We start from the raw sequence: 20,289 nt of genomic DNA, 5'->3' as shown, positions 1-20,289 counted from the left end.
TTTGATCATTTCCTACAAACTTAATGTGCACGGCCTCCGGGTGTTTGTACATCCTAGTCAGGGGAAAAAGAGAGAAAGAAAAACCCCAAAATCAGGGAGACGTCCAGCTCCCGTGCGTCTTCAGTGAATCTGGTACAGCATCGTGTAATTCCATAAAAATGGATTTTAGTGACAGATGTAGGATGGTTTGTATGTTTTATTCCCCAGTGCCCCTCTTGTTTCTCTTTTCCTCTCTCGTGGACTTATTGAGATATTTATATATTATAAAAATAACGGCTGTTGACATTGCTGGCTACTCTGAAAAAAAGGCACTTAATTGAATTATCTGAGAATGGCCTCTCCTCCAAAGTGATTTGGGGGGGAAACATTGTGACTGTAATATAATATTTTATTTTATATCATGCTGCATTTTCAAGTTGGTTTTTTTATGCTTGTTTTGTTTCATTTTTTTAACATGGATTTTGGGTGAGTTTGTTTTGAGGGTGGCAAAGTGAATAAGTTGACGTTGTGTCTTTTTTTTTTTGTCCATGGGCTAGAGATGTTAAAACCGATAAGACTTTTCCAAGACTTCGAGGTAATCCGGCTTGGTTTGAAGTTTGGCCCTCAACTCAAGGTAATCACTTTGGGACGGGTCGGGGTAGCAACCTTTTCCCGCTGTGAAAAGCAACGTCTCCTTTAGCCGTGCATCCTGCTGCAAATCAGGGTACTGCATGCCTGGTGGGTGTGCATGCGCCACATGCATGTCCTTTAATTTGGGTACTGTCCCGTACAAACAGTCTACAAAACCAACAGTAGGTGTGGGCCTCTGACTGTCAATCACTGTTGGGCAGAGCCCTCCATTCTCATGAAATCCTGCCATGTCAGCCGTGGTGTGGTTGGCTGTAACAATGGTGTTGAGCTGAGAGTTGGAGACAGCCAGGGTCCACTCTCTCTCTTTCTCTAATAAGGTTCTGTAGTTACTGTTGCTACTGCTCCCATTGTCTTTCTTCTCAGAAAACTGTGCTCTCTCCTCCTCTGCTATCTCCCCTTCTCTAGGTTTATAAATGGGGTTGTTACACATCTGAGTCACAGGATGAGGGATGTAATCATAGACGTGGCCATGAGCATGTGTGTGACTAGCATGGGTGTGTGTGTGCATACTCTGCGTAGGTTTCTCTGGTGTGCCAGTGTTCCCGGAACTGCTTTGCCTTGGTGGGTCCTCAAAAATTCTGCATTGCATTTGGATCCCTGTCAGATCTACCTCAGAACGTTTCCGGAAGGGCAACTTTTTCCGGCGACGAAGAACAAAAGCAAAAAGCCCAGCGGCCACAAACACAGCAGATATGAAGAGGATTAATAGGCTAAGGATGAGGACAGACAGTGGGACAGCACCTCTCCCACCTGCCACCCCCATGTCAGAGCTCCCTGTGGTGAAGTCATTCCCACCAGGCAGAGCTGGGGATGGGCCTGAAGAATATTTAAGCTCGGGACAGATGACTTCAACCTCAAGTGAACGCAGATCCTTCCCAAAAGCAAACTCTGGTGTCTTACAGATGACATCTCCAACTACAATAACAGAGGAGAGCTTTTCCAACCACTGTTTGAGGGGAATGATATCACAGGAGCAGTCCCAGGGGTTCTGATGGAGATCAATCTGGACAATCGAGGTCAGATGCTCCAGTACACCATGCACGGGCAAGGAAAGGAAGTAATTGTTGCGGAGGTTGAGACGTGCAAGGTTGGTTCCAGCAAAGGCATCAGTGGGGAGGGAACGCAACAAGTTGTCATTGAGAAAAACCAGCTGGAGATTTGGCATCAGGGAAAAGGAATGAGGCTGTATTTCACGAATGACATTATACTCAAAGTAAAGATAACTCAACATATGAAGCCCCCGAAACATCCCAGGGGTGAGTCTCTCAATGTCATTCCCATTCAAATATAAACTTTTCAAGTTCGGTAGGTTGATAAAGGCGCCTTCCTGGACATAAGATATCCGATTGTTACCTAAATGCAGTAAATCCAAACTTGAGAAGTTCCAGAAATCAGAACGATAGATCTTCTGTATTAGGTTTCCACTGAGATACAATTTCTTGGCATTGAGGGGCCGTGGAAGAAGCTCTGAGATGTTATGAAAGCTTTTCTCTTTACAGTTTACCGTTAGCCCCAGGTCATTGATATGAAGATTGCAAATACATCCAGCAGGGCAAATTATTGGAATAGGGGGCCTTGTTTGATAACCTGCAATTGGGGGCTGGTTGATGCCTGGGTAGATGCTACGAGGAGTTGGGGGGTTCTTTGTGGGTCGAGGTCGTTTGGTGGGTTTTACAACTCTTTCCTTGTATTCCACAGAAGAGGCTGTGTTGTGAAAGGAGGAGAGCATTGAGGAAGGTTTAGTAGGCCATGTGTTCTCATTGTTGAATGGAATCCTGGGAATTCCCAGCTTGGCCTCTATCTCTGCATCCGAGAGCAAAGGACAGAGCTCACTGCGTTTGATTTCCCTTAAGTCTTTCCCATGTAAGTGGAAAGGATATTCACATGTGATTTCACCCACTAAAGCTGTGTAGGGAATTCTCTCCAGCCATGTTTTTAACTGGACAATTTCACAGACACAGTTCCAGGGGTTCTCCTCTAGCTGGATTTCCATTAAGCTCCTCCCAATATACTCCAGTGTGCCCTTGTATGGCAATGTCTTTAGTCTGTTTCCTCTCAAGTCCAGATGTGTGAGTGACACAGACCTAAAAAGATAATTTGGGAGCACAGGAATCAGATTGTCATTTAATATAAGTACTCTCAATTTGTGAAGGTGTCTGAATGCACCACTTTCAATCCTTTTGATAACATTGTAATCTGCCTGGAGATACTCTAAACTATCCAAGCCCAGGAAAGTGTCATTCCGGAAAACTTCTAGTTTGTTTTCATGCAGGAACAGCCGTTTGAGTATTCCTAAGCCACTGAACGCTCCGGCGTGAATATCTTGCAAGGCGTTGTTGCCCAGATTAATGGATATGGCATTGTTAAGGTGGAGGAAGCTGTTAAAGTAAAGCTTCCTCATGGAGTTTCTCTGCAGGTTGAGCTTGAAGGGCCGGCTCCATATCTGGGAGATCTGGCTGATATTTGTAAATCCTTTATTGTCACAGTGGACGTGGAAGATGCCCTCTTTGACCTCACAGTAGCAGGGCTCGAAGCAGGGCTCGTCGATCTCCTCCGAGTCCTCCAGTAGTGGGATCGGCGTGGTCCATCCTAAGGCTATGGTGCTCAGCAAGGTAACCCACAGCATCCTTGCTGACACCAAAGGGATGAAGTCTTGGCTCCAGGGACAGAGCCACTTCACAACACTGCAACAGAAAACAGAGAAGGAGCGGAGGAAGGGCGGGGGTGGGGGAGGGAAGCGGGTGTCGTAATTACACATACAGGTACACGCATGCCCTCAACCAAGAAATGTTTGTGTCAAAAAAGACAGGCAGATGGGATAGAGAGAAGAGAGGAGAGAAGAGGAGGTCACATTAGTTTCAGTAGAATGCAAGGCAAATCTTGAAAATAATACCAATGAATTAGAAAATCATGGAACCCTACTTTCAATTTTGCAATATTGAAGAGTATTTAAAAAATATGTGTGAGGCATCTTTGTAGGGCTAATATGCTGCACAAACAAATCTCTACATTAAGACAGTTAACTTTACCAAATAGGATGGAAAAAGTCATTTGTTATGGAGCAAATATGCTGGTAAGCACGCAGAAAATCACCTGAGATATTTTTATCACATTGAATAAAGAAGGTAACCACAGCAGGGTGAGGTTAGTGGTGAGTATAAGTTGCCCCTTCGCAGTATTTATTGCATAACAGGGACATCAATCCCTCTTTCAATAAACTAGAGTCCAGAAAAGCTTGGTGGAAATGGGAGCAGGTGCTTTGAAGGTCTAACGCTGGATGAAGACGGGATAAGGTGCCCGCTTGGTATCCACAGTGGGGCTAAATACGGATTATTGTGACGCTTTCTTATTTTTTTTCTCCTTAAAATTAAATATCAGCACAATTAAATATCACTATTATGACTCAAGCAAATGTGACAGAAGAAATATATACGCCTGAAAAATACGTAAACAACGCCACTACAGCTTCACTGTCAAATGTAAAAACGTCAGTAACGTGTTGAAATAGGTAAAATAGTTTCGTTAATCCGATCTGCAGAAAACGAGAAATTACAGCCCTTTGCCTGGGGTTAATTCCCTGTATAACTGAAACATTAGTGTCTATTCCAGCGTAGTTAAACCTGTATTTTTTTTCCTAAAATACCCTCAATTGAACTTTTTTTTCAGCTACTGAAAACATTTGAAGACTGGATGTGAATCGGAAAAAGTAAAGCGAAATAACGCAGTGGCCGAATCTGCTGCTCCGAGAAGCTAAGATGTAAGGCGGTATCTTCGTGGATCCAACCGTCATATGATTAATAAGATCATATATATATATATATATATATATATATATATATATATATATATATATATATATATATATATATATATATTGTAAAATGTCCAGTTGCAAAACAAAAAAAAATGTTTTGTTATATAAAAATAATAGAGCCAGTCATCTAAAAGGAATAATAAAAAAAAAACTTATCAAAGATTCTTCCAAATCTTTATGGTAATAGGGATAAAGTATCTCCATCCTTCTCCCTTCGAACACACACACACACACACACACACACACACACACACACACACACACACACACACACACACACACACACAGAACGTCTTGTCTTAATGCTGTGACTTTTCATACATGCACACACAGCGCTCTCCGTTCAAACGAAGGCATTAAAAAATCCAGGGAGATGCCCTACGACTGTCTGTGGGAGTGAAGACGCTGTCCGTGGTGCTGAAATCAAAAGCCCAGCGACAAGGGTAAAAAAACGAAAGAAAAAAAAGACGGAAAACATGTTTTGTAATCCCCAAAAATGATGTGACGGAAAAAAGTAGGGAAAAAATCCTTCATGCAATTCCCTCGTTGAAAAAATCACTGTTTTCATTCCCAACTCTGTGCATAATCCTCCACGATTTATCGTTTCAACTTCCGTAGTGGGGATCAAAAAAGCGCCGATGCGATGCCAAAAAGGTAGTAATAAAATTTAAAGAAAATTTAAAAAAAATATATGTATATACTAAACGCCGTTTTATATTCCCTTGGGGTGTATCAGATCGTTTAACATACGTACTTAGTTTAGTAGGATTCCAACTTCACATATCCTCCTGCAGTGTGTCCTGTTGTTGCCCGGTGCGTCCCGCTTAGCGTCCGATGTCCGGCTGTGAGGACGAGAAAGAGAAATTGGGGGGGGGGGGGGGGGGTGACCGAGGCGTAAGAAAGGAACAGGAGGAAACACAGAGAGAGAGAGAGGAGGGCATTGAGGATGGAAAGAGGAAGAGATGCGCATGTAAATGAGCCGGGGATGAGTTAAAAGTACTGCTTATCTTGCGTGGTAATTCCAGTACAACCTGGAAAAGGATTAAACTTGAATTTAAATCATACTAAGTTATGGTGAAATTATTATACTGCACAACTTACAGTCCAAAAAAAATAGAGAATATGCCCTCTTCGCGCGCGCGCGCACACACACGAAACCGTTGCTGTCAAGACAGAGCAGAGAGCAGAGCGCTTATTGAAATACATGCCAAGCATAATGCAGTAGGCTTTCGTCGTGACATTGGCAGGAAATTTCCGAATAAAGAACGAATCGGTTCACCACTGATCAGTTAACTAGATGCCGGTGATCCGTTATCCTCGATATATGAAGAACGCTTGTTGTCCCATTTTGAAGTCTGTGGCTATGCAGACACCGATAAGCACGGCAACACACACACACACACACATTCATGCACACATCTGCGTAAGGCTCCCCATATGATGCACATGCACATGGAAACAGCCTATAACCACTCACCAATTGCAAAGCATCGGGGAAAGACCACTAGTTTGAATCTTGTTAGATCTCCTTCTCCCCTCCTCTCCTTTTCCCTCTCTCTCTATCTCTCGCCCTCTCTTCTTCTTCTTCTTCTTCTTCTCTCTCGATCTCTCAGTGGCTGAGGCAAAAGAGAGAAGAAATGAAGACGTGATAGGAATGCGATCTCTGCCACTCTCACTCTCCGGTTACTCTGACTCTCTTCCCTTCTTTCTCCTCTACATTTTTTCCCTCTCAAAGCAGTTTGCTTAAAATGCAAGTCCTCGGCTTGTGTCCGTCCACTTCCCCTTCCACCACTTTACCCCCTCCCTCCTTCTCCACAGCCGCCCCCCGGGTGCGCGCTCAACAACGGTATAGCTGGGTGCAAGTATTTTCCTCTCGGTTTCAGGACCGCGTTTCTTTCCGGCTCAGCAGTAGAAGGAATCTGTGGATCATATCGACTGTGGCTGGGTCAGCTGCTATCTTTTTTTCTTTCCCTTTCTTTTTTTCCTCGGGTATGTTTCCCCGTCGTGCGTCAGAGGAATGAGGGACAGAGCTGGGGAGGTGGATGGGGTGAGGGGGTGAGAGACGCAGAAAGAGAGAGAGAGCGATCTGGCGGCGAGAGAAAGAGGAGGAGGGGAGGAAAGCGAGTGATGGGGACGGCTGCTCTATGGTTCTGGATGCTGCCGAGAGGAGAAGAGGAAGGGAAGAGAGAGTGGGGAGCGCTCGGGCTTTCGCGGCGGGGACGCGCGTCACGGATAAATAGATAAATAAATGAGTGAGAGTCTGGGAGCGAGAGCCGTGCGGGCTGGGTGAAACTACGAAACCTGTGGATGACAGTCAGGACTCTCCCTCTCTCTCTCCTTATGAGGCTTATCTAATTATAATCACAATGATACTCAGTTCTTTCGCTTAGCATATTTATTCGGCGTTAGTTGCGAGAGCAAATTGTGGAGTTAGCAGCCCCTCACCCTGCCAATACCTCCTCTCACTGCTGTGGAAACGCAGAGGGTGGCCACGACTATCTACAGAAGGCGGGGGAGAGAGACAGAGAAGCACAGAAAGCTTCATTTTTCTCATCCACTTGCGTGCCTTCCCCCGCCTCGCCTCCAGCGGGCAACACAAGCCCGTGTTGTGAGCGGCAAACCAAGCCACAGCTCACGAAGACGACTGGGATGCACTTGCAAAGTTCTTGTATCTCTGCAAGGAGGAGGATGATTGCTGCGGACTGCTGAATTATCGTTACAGTAGCTGTGGTTGCAGCACAAGGCAAAAAAAAAAAGTTTACGCAATGAAACGTCACTAAAATCAGCGACGATATCGGGTTGCTGGAATCCTTCTCTCATAACACGACTGCTGATTATATTTATGATACATTAAAGTCACTTTAGAGAAAGGATACTTCAAATGTGCGCAGGTATTTTAAAGGCTGTAGCAAGTCTTATTAAAATTATTCAGTACCTCTCCGAGTAAAGCAGGATAAGTTAGCTAAAATTGATAATCATTAAGTCTATTTGTGTAGGCGCAACTGTATTTTTTGTTTTTATTTTTTTAGTCATTTTTGAAAGTGTCCTGTCATGGTATTAGACAAGCAAACCTCCCCATTTGACAATCCTGTAGAGATTTACCACGCATGTCATGGTGGAATACTCCAGGCTAAACTGAGCTCTGGGGACATTCATGCTTTCTGCACATATGCAATGTTAATAAATAGTGATGTTCATAGCAAAAAATGTTGAATCTTGGAGTACAGAGAACCTTCCTATTCATATTGTAAATGTGTTTCCCAATTTCTGCACAGTTCAGTGCCTGTCTCACGCCATGTCATATTAAAATAACTGACACCAACACACAGTGGTGTCAACAAAGAAAAAAACATCTATCAAGAGTTACTTCTGGAGTTACAGACGTGTTAGTGGGACATGATGGAAATGTTTTGCCTGATGTGTTTTCCCTTGGTTTTCCAGACCAGTCACCATTCTATAACGATAAATAAAATACACACAAGCCTTAGGCAGTGCACACCCATAGACAGACACATATTGGACACACAAAAATAGATAGGAGAATAGAAAAAAGTGACAGCATCTGGTGGACTGTAAAACTGCCATTCTTCTTCATGAGTAGCCATCATTCACCCTTTCAGACTGTCAGCTACTGTCAAAAAGACTGACATAAGGCCACTACAAACCCTTCATTCATCTCACTGGACATGGATGGCCAGAGTTTTTCACAGTACAGCTGCACTAACATACACTTTGGAGATCAGTGCTAATGAGACTACTAGTTAGAGCTTCCACTTTGAATGTTACAGCAAAACATTGATATGCTTGGGTTTGACAAGTATCATGTCACAGGAAGGGCAAAGAAGGACAGTAAATAATAAAAATGTAATCTGTATAACACAAAGACATGAGGTCACGATGTCAAGGCTAAGATGAAAAAAATGCTCAACAGGTTTAATGTGAGCACTGGAAGTAAACAAGTTCATAAAGCTGTTTTGGGGAATGAGGTAACAGGCAGATAAGTCCATATATTTATCTCCACTATAATCTCTCAAAGTCTCCAAAGACTGGAAGCATCCATCCATTCATCCATCCATCCTCTTCCGCTTATCCTTGTCAGGGTTGTGTGTGTTTGTTTGTTTGTTGGGGGGATAACACTGTTAGTACAACATCTGGCATCAACTGAGGGATTTCTTCAGCCTCAAGTAGCAGACAGGAAATGAACAGTTGTGCGCAGGTGAGAAAATTGATGACAACTCCAGTTGTACAGATCAGGAGGGCAGGTGCTCCTGGAGGAAACTCGCCCCTGAAACAGACACACATGCGTACACATATACTGAGAAAGGAGGGAGACAGATAGAGAGAAAGAACAGGGAAGAGAAACAACTAGAAAACAGAAAGTTGGCACAGGAAGACCAGGGGACCATGACATACGTTTATGGATGTTGAAGCAAAAGTATTGTAGTGCTAAATCATAACTATCAGTTAAGATATGAAAACAAGATTTAAATTTACCAGAAAAAATGCTTTGGTTGAGGTTTTTGTTTCTTTACCTGGTGTACTGCTATTAAATCTATTTGGTGTATTATAACTCCATTTATTTAAAAAAATATTTTCTCTCAGTTAGAAAGGTATGGTAGGTCTGTTAATGTTTATAAAGGTCAGTGGGTGAGTGCACTGTCAAGCAATGTCATCACTCTAGGGACGCTGATCGAGAAAGCAAAAATATGAGTATGAATTCGGGTAACATATTAAGGTTATCACTGAATAATAAACTGACCTCACCGACAACATCAATCATCAGAGACAATAAAGAGTATTGTAGTAAACTGCTGCCAATGAATAGACAAAAGGATGCACCCACAACAGCAAAGGGGTGTCTTTATTTCATAAATGCTTAATAATACATGACAGCAATAATAATATGTCAAGTATTTTTTCAGTGCTTTAGCAACTTATAACCAAACATTCCTATCAAAGGGTTGATTAGCAGGACTGCTTAAATAACATGTAAATATGCAAAATATCCATGAAATTAAGATAATGGTTGGGCATTTAAACTGACAGTTTTAAAAGCTAATGGGTTATTGCATTGTTAAAAAAAGAAAAGTTTTAAAAAAAGTTTTGTGTCCATCAAAAACTTTCCTTCTTTTTCAGCCTTCACCTTTTGAAACTTTCCATTACCGTTTCTCTGCTTGTCATCAGGGGTTTCAGTGACATACCTCATGTCCTTTGTGAACCACAAGGGATGGTGGAAGGCACAGTCAAATAATTCCCTATCTATCTGTCTGTCTATCTATCTAGCTGTCTCTCCTCATGCCAGTCTCCCTGACTGCTTGGGAGTCAGTGTGTCCAATGTGTCACTGGTCTGCCTTTCTCACTGTCCACATACACCACAACTTGGCAGCCTGCCAACCAGACCACCCGCCTGCCAGTCTTTCTACCTGATAGCCTGCTTATTTGGCCAACCTGCTGCATTCTTTCATGTCCGTCTGTCTCCGTGCCGCTATACCCATTTGCCTATGAGCCTGTCAGTGTTACTACATGACTGACAGATTTCCTTTAGGCACCTACAAGTTCTATCTTGTCTTATATTTATACTTACTAACAAGGACAGATTGACAAAAGAAGATGTGGGTAAAAAATGGAGAGGAAAAAAAACCCATCTGAGATTTATGTGCCACACGATAGCATGATTTAGTTTGATATTTTGTATCATACAATACAAACATACAATGTATTTCTTTATTATTATCATCACCTATAAGAAAATCTAAAATCAGTATGCACAATATTCATTACCATGGAAGTCTGTATATTTTTCTTTTGTTTTCTGTTTGAGTCTGATGTTGGCTGGGAAAAACAGCTTACTTTACACAGAAGTGTTTGTCATTAAGAATATGTCCTATGTTCAAAATATTCTTAGTGACAAACGTTGTTAAACTATTGTGTTCTCTAATGGTAGGTTTTTATTATTAAATAATAAAAAAGACCTACACTCTTTGTAAGTTTCACACACTGGGGTGGCTGTAGCTCAGGTGGCAGAGCAGGTCAGCCACTAAACATCGGTGGTTCGATCCCAGGCTGCATCCTTGGGCAAGATACTAACCCCTTGTTTGCCTACTGGTGCCTACTGTGTCTGGCAGCCTCGCCTCTGTCAGTGCGCCCCAGGGCAGCTGTGGCTACAATGTAGCTTGCTATCGCCAGTGTGTGAATGGGAGAATGACTGAATGTAGTGTAAAGTGCTTTGGGGTCCTATGGACTAGAAAAGCGCTATACAAATGCAGGCCATTTACCATCTAGCTTTGTGTAGTACATCTATGTACTCTCCGCTGTACTAGAGACACAAAATAGCTGTTGTTCTATATTTTATATCTTTTCACGTGCTCAGTACTTGCAGAAGTACTGCATGCTTTGCACTGAATTTTTTTTATGAAAAGAACAGACATTGTTTAAAGTCCACATGCATGTTATTAATACTTGGAAAGAAAGCTATGTATATATATTGTATAGTACATAGCATTTTAATTTATTCATAGTATAGTATTCACTTCATAGCATTCAATCCCATTGGTGGATAATATTCACAATGCTCTGTATTTTGTTGAATCATCCTGGTTTTCCTGGCATCCCTGCACCAATGGCTCTGGCTGGTAAACTGGGGTTCAAGTCCCCCTTTTTAAGAATGCAATCCAGAAGGGGTGCCTCAACTGAATCACACTCTTCAACTTCCACGGGAAAGTCTAGGGTGGGGCACAAAAGAGGAAAGTTCACATGTTAATCAGAAAGAACAATGCTGCTTTCTGGCTGGTTGTGAACCCCTGGACAATCTGTTTAGACCTCAAGGATACTTGAGGTGATATTTTCCCAGCAAGTCTAAATGTATTTTGTGGACTTGGAGAGCGCATTTCACTGACTCCCTCAGAGTATCCTGTGGGGGGTGCTCCAGGAGTGCAGTGTATTGCACCCATTGTCAATGGCCATTGTGGGATACAGATTATGTTATTGACCTAGAGGAGCTTTTGGCAGGGGAGAGAGGTCTTTGCATCTCTCATTAGTCTGGTGACTCCTGCAAATGGATGGACGGACGGATGGATGGATGGAAAATTAATACTTTATTCAGTGGCTCACAGATCCATTGAACATAATAAGAGGTCTTGATTGCCTACAGTAAGAGGCTAAAGATATAAGGAGTCTGAAAAAAGGAGTCCACAGCAACATTCTCTTTCAAAGTCTTGTAGTTCAATGCCTGGGCTTGTTTGAAATTTGAGTGCGAGAATGGGTGAGGGTGAGAATGTACCCTGACCTAGGTTTTAAGAAACAGTGGCTGGGGAGATCTTTGACTTTAAAAACAACAAAGAAAAAATCCTTTGAAAAGATCCATTAATGTTTATATTGAATTTGAAATATTCAGAACCACAGAACATTGTTTCTTTTTTCAATATTCTTTGGCAGTCCACATAAAATTCTTCGTGGAAATCAAGCTAAACTCCATGTAGATCTTTTTATATCAGGTATTATAAGTTTCTGTTGTAAAGTGGACTCTCACAGGATTAGACACTGCAAATATACAGGGCCAGAGAAGAAGTTAAATGTCACATTGGGGTTTGCTTCAATGAATTCTTTCTAAGTTTATGAACTCTCTCCCTCTCTCTTTGTGTGCTTGTGTGTGCTGGCCACTGAGCAGCACTTTAATGTGGTCACATCTGAGTGATTGGCCCAACAGTGCGGATGAAGTTCAGGACAAAAGAGCATCCAAATATAAAACAGATGTCGACATTTTGTTCTCTCACACACAATCTGAGTGAAACAGAGCAAGTGTAGGTGTCATTGTCTGGCGAGAACATTACAGCTTTGTAACATCTTTATAGCGCTCTTACTGTAAAACGTAGTACGAATATTGTCACTGTTACTGAAACGTCTGACAGCATTACAGGAAACCAGTAGCCTGCCTGTGGTAATTCAAAGTTTATTGTAAAGTGCTTACATAATTAGATAATGAATAATGATTTAACTGGACACTGTTTTGTCTGCCCTTGTCACTACATTTCGCTAGTCTATGCTTCTGCTTCTTCCACGTTCCTAGATATAGAAAACCACACATACAGTATTCTACACTACAGAGTGTACATGTAACATTTTCAACTTATAAAGTGGCTGAAAACAGAGGCAAGCTGGCAGGCTGTTAATGGAGAAGGTACTTAACTGTATCACTGAAAACAATCAATCATGCCACATAGTTGTCAAATAATTCCAATAGGCTAACAAAAACCTAACAGAACCAGAACTAACCAAAGGCAGATTGCCAGCAGGGGAAAATGTATGAATGCCAGAATAAAGAGACAATGACCTGAGAAAGATTGATGCCTGAATCCCACCAGGGGTGTTTACGTCAATTTCTGTCTTAAATGTGGCTGTCAGCACGGTTAGTGCTCATTCAAGCCAGTGCTTGTGATTCCACAGAAGAAACCCTCTGCTCTGTGTCTCTAAAATACACGTCAAGCGAATGCATTATCATCCCAGGGCATGATACAATATTTTTTTCTTTTTTGTGAGATGTCACTTGTGTGTCCTTGTTACACTCAAGATGTTTGCTGGATTCAGTGGTTTGACTTGCTGGCCAAAGCAACACTGGTGGTGCCATTTTAGAGGCTTACGAGTCTGCAAAGTCTTAAAAAAAAGGTGGGTAGGGATTGGTGGCATAAATGACATGTTTGCCAGGAGATTAAGTTTCATGAGTAAACTGAAAAGGTACTTTGGCAAAATGGTATTAAGAGAAATCCAAGAAATAAAAAGAGACTGGCCATATCTTTTGACAGAAGCAACTGGACAGACCAGATGAAGAGAGCACAGAACATGTGGGTAGTTTCATAATAAAATAACAAACACTCCAATTTTAAAAGTCTCTACCTCTGTCTTAAGAGTAAAAAAAAAGAAAGAAAGAAAAAGCTGATCTTTAAAATATAACAGAAAGAAGATATCAAAGCCCTGTTTACTGAAGACTGTGTCCTCACTTCATGTCATGTCATGTCAGAAGCCACAAATCAACACAGAGATCACGATGGTGCATAAAAGGCAGGCTTATGTAAATTCGATTTCCATTTCACAACCAGGGGTGGTGTGTGTCACCCTGATGCTCAGTTCCTCTACCAGAGGCATGGGAGTTGGAGGCTTCCGTGCATCTTCTCATGCTCCTTGTTTTGGATGTTACTGTCAGCTGAGATTGTCAAAGCTGTCACAACAGCCCTCTTCTGCTCCTTGTCAACCACTATTGTGTCTGGTTTGGTAGTCAACAGCTGCTTGTCATACTAGCTTCACATTAGCTTCAGTCAGTCTTAACTCCTAGTTCTCAAGTCCTTGATTGTATATATTTCTCCCGTTTGTTATTTATTTCTGCCATCTTACAATTTATATTTTATTCCTGCACAGTTGCCGTGGAGGTTTGACACCCCTACTTTAGCTTTTAGCAGTGGCTCATGGTGAAAATAGCCCTTCATTTTACCTGAATCACCGAATCTTTCCCTTCCTAATTATATCCCTCCATCTATTGTTCACTTCTTCACAGCTGGTGCTAGCAGCAGGAGCCTCTTGTGACTGTGAGTCATGGTACTACTACTTATGGTGCAGCAGCTCCAACATCTAACATGTTGATTAATTTGGCACATTTTGCTGCATTTATTTTTACTTTCTTTGTATTGTCTTCTCTCAGCTGTTCAGCTCCACCTTCTCACCACTTCTTCCACACTAAACTTTTTTTCTACAAGCTCCATGAGAGAACAGCAAAAATAGGGAAGGTACCGGTTGAATTAAGAGATGTGATTGGCCAATCCAGTGTCAGTAACGAAAGTAAATGAATCCGCTGACATTAATGCTTGTACAGCAGGTGAGGATTGGCCCTTTGGGCTGGTCCATACGCCCAAAGGTGGGTTGGCCCACCAGCAAAATGCCCAGTATGCCAGATTACATGTCTAATCCAGCCCTGGTATAATATCTTGTCAGGCCAACCTGTCTTCTGTCTAAAGTATTGTCTGAAATTAAGCTTATATAATCCACATTATCAGTATTGTCTTTGTGCACACTGTAATTTTCTACTTTTGAATTTTTATCTGTCCATTGTACCATTAGATTAAAAAAAAAAAACCTGGTGGTCATTTAATGATGTTGGGAATTCCCAAAAAGTTGTCTCTTTACATCTAGACGCAATGTTTTCAGTGGGAGAAACGTTATGGAGTGGGGGATATTTCCTTGGTTTGTTTTGGGCACTTTAGGTCTGCCTGAGCTTTGTACAAATGCTACATCAGTGCCATGAAGATCTAAGGCAGTTCTGGAGGTACAAGGAGATTCAACCTTTTACAAGTCAGATAGACATATTTCACATTAACGTCAGTTCCATTACCGTCGGTTGATGAAGAATCCTTGACACACATATACTTTAGAAATTATGAGCTTCATCATTATAAGAACACATATGTTCAAACCATTACAAAAAAGCAAAACCGTTAATGTAAAAAAAGATTGTATATTCAATCATTTAAATGCTAAATACTTAAAAAAAACTTTGATGAAAAGAATATAATAGAGTAAAATAGAATTCCTTTGTCATTGTTCAGGCAGAAACAGGCAGGATACTTATGGTGTGGGTTTTTTTTTTTTTTTTTTTTATTTTTATTCTCCCTGCAGTGTGTTCACATATGAACTTGCAGTGCAACCCCAAAGATCCACAATCTGTCAAAAGAGTCAAGTACCCACCACCATTCAGTCACAATGGTGTTGCATGCAAGGGGCCATGAGAAACCTTATAAACAGTTCATCTGCATAATGACTGAAACTAGGACCACTGAATGAACAGTGGACCGTGAGATCAGTTTCTTGATCATTAATATGCAAATTGTCATGACCACTGATCAACAACCACTGATCAAAGACTCTCACTTCCATTGATCTATGGCCATGGGTAGCATTCACAGAGAGCTCAGGAATTATTGCAGTCACAGCATTGAAAGATGGTGAAAGATGTACCCTTAGGCCCCTCCTTGATTCAGAGATGGTCTTTCCCTTTTCACGTAAATAGTCTCCTTAACTTCCCACTAAATCCAGCATTCCTCCCTGTCCAGGATGTATACATCCTCATCATTGAAAGAGTGTCCACTGGCCTGTAGGTGTAAATAGACTGCGGAGTCCTGGCCTGACGAGTTAGCTCTTCTATGTTGCCCATCCACTTAGCCAGGAGTTGTTTGGTTTCCCTGACGTATAACTCAAGACAATCCTACTGGCACTTAGCAGCATACACTATATTACTCTGTGCCAGGGGACCTGATCCTTGGGGTGGACCAAATTTTGGGAGAACATATTTTGGGGTTTGAAAGCAACAGAGATGTTGTGTTTAAAGGAAATGCATCTCAGCTGTTACCGTACTCTTGACATATAAGCAATCACTAAGAGTTTTCACTTAGGCAGCATTTGTCCTTCTTCTCTCCTGGAGCTTTCTTTAGGTGCCTTCCCAGCTTTGACAAATGGGATAATCACATTTACTCATAGCCTTCTTGATGTGATGTTCTTCTGCTTCCCTCGATGCTCTGTCTGTGGGGCTGTTGTTCGCTCTGTGTTGTAGCATCCTGATGACACACCGTTTGTGCTCCAGTGGATGATAAAGTCAAACCTTAAATAACGATCCAAATGTGTTGTTTTAAAGTTGTTGTGGAAGTTTTCCATTAAATAAAGCCTGCAGACAAGCGGTGAGCGGTAGCTAACAGTCTTTAATCAAAACACAAAGAACAGAAAAACCCAGCTTGGTGGAGAGCCTGCATGATTGCGGGGCAGACAGTCAGCAAAGTCTCCCTGAGCCTAGCATGACTCTCAGTTAAATACCTTCTTCAGGAACAAAAGGCAGTACACAGCTGTTTCGCACCTTAAGGTTCACATTCCCTTGCTACCCCCAGAGTCCTCAAAGAGACAAAAGATTCTTCCTGTGGAGTTGTCTGCTTCCCCCAACTTCCTTACCAGACCCCCACCATCTGTTTAACTGTATGAGTGTGAGACATGCTAAAATCCAGTGGCACCAAGGCATTATACAATAAAATAATGTGATTAATACATAAATAAAAGAAATTCCTATACACAGTACACATCACTTTTTAAATGCCCCCCATTACTGATGGAAAATTCCCAGTCCAAGAAGGCTAAACTGTCAATTTTCATATTCTCTCTGGTGAACTTGATGTGTTGGTTCACCACGCTGACGTGATCAGTGAATTTTGGTACGTCCTGAGATTGGATTTTCATCCCTGAACCAATCACTTGATGATGTTCCTGGGTAGGATAACACAGCCCTCTTTTTCACTTCTTCCATGTACGAGTTGGCCACAATGAGTGAAAATGGGGAACCCATAACACTGTTAGGGTACCTGGGTCGTTCACTCAGTGTTGTTGTGTTTATGGTTTTTTAGTCTTTTTTTCTTTATTCATGATGTTTTTTTCTGTGTGACTTGTTCCTAGTTTAGTCCCTCTGTTCAGCATTGTGTTCTCCCTCATTTCCCGCTGTGTGTGTTCTGCCTGCCTGCCTGTTTAGTTCACATATTTTCCAGTTTGTTTTGTTATCCTGGATTCCAGCAATAAAGCTGAGGTTTGAGTTTAGTTCTGCCTTTGAGTCTGCATTTTGGGTCCTCCATTTCTGCCTGCCGCACACAGCTTATGACAGGCACACCCATGTTTCTGCCTGTAGGTCTGACCCTTGTATGTGAAATAGGTGGAAGGAAGACACAGTTCCAAGAGCAAACACACTTGGTCAGTGAAGAGAAATGTAACATCATACAAGACCATTGTTTCATCTGTCTCAATAATGCCATCTCTCAGCTTCTCAACAAAATCCAGTGGTGTTCTGGATATGGTGTTTAGAGCTGCCTACCATCTTTGAGATGTTATAGGTGACCAAGTTGATCATTCAGACAAATGATCTTAAAGGTAAACCAAGTTTATGTATCTTTGGTAAACGATACAGACTTGGTGTAGCTTCCACTGGGTATAGCCTGTCTTATGAGGTCCAGTCAATACCATTGTCTTGTTGTAACTGCTTAAGACAATCTATCACCCTCTTCCTGTAACCACTTCCTGGGTCTTATTTCAAGTATTTTTGTCACTGAGCAGTGACAAAATATTCTCATGACAGTCTTTCTGTTTTTGTCATGGTCCTGGGTCGTGCGACCCGGTGTTTTGTGTTTAGTCTATTTTGATGTTTATTGATTGTTTAGGTTCATTAAGGTAGTCCAGCCATTTGTATATATCACCCTTGCATTACGTCTCCCTTGCCCTTCGTGTGTTTATGTCTGTGCGTCTTGTACTGTCAAGTTCATGCTGTCAGTATTGTCACCTCCCCCTGTACTACGTCTCCCCGGTTCATGTCTCATGTTTCCTGTTTTACTTTGAAGGCCTGCATTCACTGTCAGTGTATTCAGTTTCACTCCTCCTGTCCTGTCGTTAAGTTCATGTGTGTCAGCTGCGTTCCCATGTGTGGCCACTTCCCCTGATCATCCCTCATGTGTATTTAGTCTCTGTGTTTCTTACAGTCTGTGTCGTGTCGTACTGTCACGGTCCGCTGTGACGGACCGAGTGGAGAATGCGTGTAATGGACCCAGGTGCGTACACAAGTGAGCAGACGGGAGTGAGCTTTAACAGAAGGCGAGCCTTTTATTGTGGCTGGTAAGAGAAACAAACAAGAATAAGGGCAGCACAAAAGCAATAACTAAACAGAAACCTAAACTTAGAATACAACAGACCGGGCATGGAAACAAGGAGGGTGGGAACACAGACGACGCGACACAGACTGTAAGAAACAGAGACTAAATACACATGAGGGATGATCAGGGGAAGTGGCCACACATGGGAACGCAGCTGACACACATGAACTTAACGACAGGACAGGAGGAGTGAAACTGAATACACTGACAGTGAATGCAGGCCTTCAAAGTAAAACAGGAAACATGAGACATGAACCGGGGAGACATAGTACAGGGGGAGGTGACAATACTGACAGCATGAACTTGACAGTACAAGACGCACAGACATAAACACACGAAGGGCAAGGGAGACGTAATGCAAGGGTGATATATACAAATGGCTGGACTACCTTAATGAACCTAAACAATCAATAAACATCAAAATAGACTAAACACAAAACACCGGGTCGCACGACCCAGGACCATGACAGTTTTTGCAAAACCGTGCACCTACCCTTGTCTGCCTCTGACCTCACAGCCTATTTTTTCGTAAATGGTGGTAGTTTCAGTCAATATGTATATGTACTGTTTATAAGGTTGGGGAAACCTGCAGTCAGCTGAGACTGAAGAAGTCACTTGGATGAGTAACAAAACATTTCTCCCACTCAAAATGCAACATCCAGATTAACTTATTCAACTTAATCAACTTTTTGGGATATCAGAGAAAACAAAGAACAAATAATAAATTAAGAATCCCACAGTATAAGACCAATGAAGACCAGTTAAAATGGTTTAATCCATGCAGCATGTGTGAAGTAGCCTGGCCTAAGCACATCAGCAGAGCAGCATAAGTCACCACAGCTTGAACGAGGCCACATAGGCTAAGTAGCCTAGACAAAACCACACAGGCAAAAGAGCAGTCTGGCCTGGAAATCTAAAAAGTCCAATATGGCAGGCATTCTGGAGCAAGTATGTTCTGCAATTTAATGCCCAGGTTCCTTTATGCAGTGTTGTTTATATTGCATTATCTTGTAAAGCTAACTTAACGCATCACTGTGTGGAAAGAAGGCATGAGCAGTTTTCTGATTCAGCTAACAAAAGTTGGTCAGGTTGCTTAACAATAAGCAAATAAACAGAATTTCAAGAACAAATTTTATTTATAAGAACATGTACCACAACCACTATTTTCCATTTCCTAGCATTTGTGCTAGATGACTTTTTGAGCGCATGGCCAGATGGTGCCCTCTCCAAAAGCGTGTGTTGTGGCACACATTGTTGCTCTACCTCTGCCTCTTTCTCTCTCTCTCTCTCTGTGTGTGTCTGTCTTAGAAACACACAGCCACAAACACACAAACAGAGTCCAGGAGGCTACCATACCATCCACTATCCCATCTCATTCTACTGGCTATAGCCTAAAACTGTCGAAGCAAAAATACCCACATGTCTGCTGAGAGACCTAATTCTCGCACGCTGCTCTCCCAGGGGAACCACAGAGAGAGAGAGAGAGAGAGAGAGAGAACGAGGGAAAAGACCAATGGTTTTACTTTAGCCTGGTAAGCATAAATCATAGCACAACCATCTCATTGATGGAAAATCCAAACTAAACTTTAGTTTATGAAAAGGAAAACAGTAAATCAAAAACTTTTTGCAGCCTTTTGATAATTGGCATTGGAATTCATTAGAGCTCATTTTTGACTGAATCTTGGCTTTCATTTTCCATTAGGTTTTCATTAGTCTTGAATGCTATTCCCCAGATTTATGCATCTTTGATAGAAGTCAAGGCACAACAAAGAGCAAAACACAGTCAAATATTCAAAATTATATGTATGTAAGCTATTACCATTGAGTAACTGACCTTGGGTGCTCCAGACAGCTTTAGAAATTCTCCCTAACCAAAGATTTACAGATTTCACATTCCCACATTGTGTCATTAATGGCACTGAAAAAAATACTGAGTTAGGTGTCCCATATGGAAAAGAAATAGAAAAAACTTATAAAAGACTTGCATAAGATGTGGCCTACTTCATACAGTGAATCATATAAGGCTTATATGATTTACTCATGAAAGTGGCCACTTTCTCATTACTTTCATATATTGTTTTAGTAAGTATCCAAAACATACAAGTTATTTTCAAGCTTTACTCTTCCCTCCAT

The 20,289-nt window shown here is 41.8% G+C and overlaps 1 protein-coding gene across 1 annotated transcript in view; it reads right to left on the bottom strand.

Moving 5' to 3' along the window:
• Nucleotides 1-505: 505 nt before the first annotated feature.
• The window catches only part of slitrk3a (SLIT and NTRK-like family, member 3a), a 33,809-nt gene continuing 14,025 nt past the window's right edge, over nt 506-20,289 (bottom strand). Inside the window, exons 2-5 of the mRNA XM_085370633.1 lie at nt 5,922-8,729; nt 5,546-5,607; nt 5,199-5,286; nt 506-3,314 (exon numbers count right to left, since the gene is read on the bottom strand). Coding sequence (XP_085226759.1) covers nt 542-3,256 — 2,715 coding nt within the window. The 5' untranslated portion in view covers nt 3,257-3,314; nt 5,199-5,286; nt 5,546-5,607; nt 5,922-8,729 and the 3' untranslated portion in view covers nt 506-541. The remainder of the gene's footprint in view (nt 3,315-5,198; nt 5,287-5,545; nt 5,608-5,921; nt 8,730-20,289) is intronic.

The sequence above is a fragment of the Diplotaxodon limnothrissa genome, linkage group LG14 (assembly GCF_057381915.1).
Source record: "Diplotaxodon limnothrissa isolate DT_005_m linkage group LG14, D_limnothrissa_male_GT1.1, whole genome shotgun sequence".
NCBI classification, from domain to species: domain Eukaryota; kingdom Metazoa; phylum Chordata; class Actinopteri; order Cichliformes; family Cichlidae; genus Diplotaxodon; species Diplotaxodon limnothrissa.
This window is presented reverse-complemented; position numbering and strand designations above follow the sequence as displayed.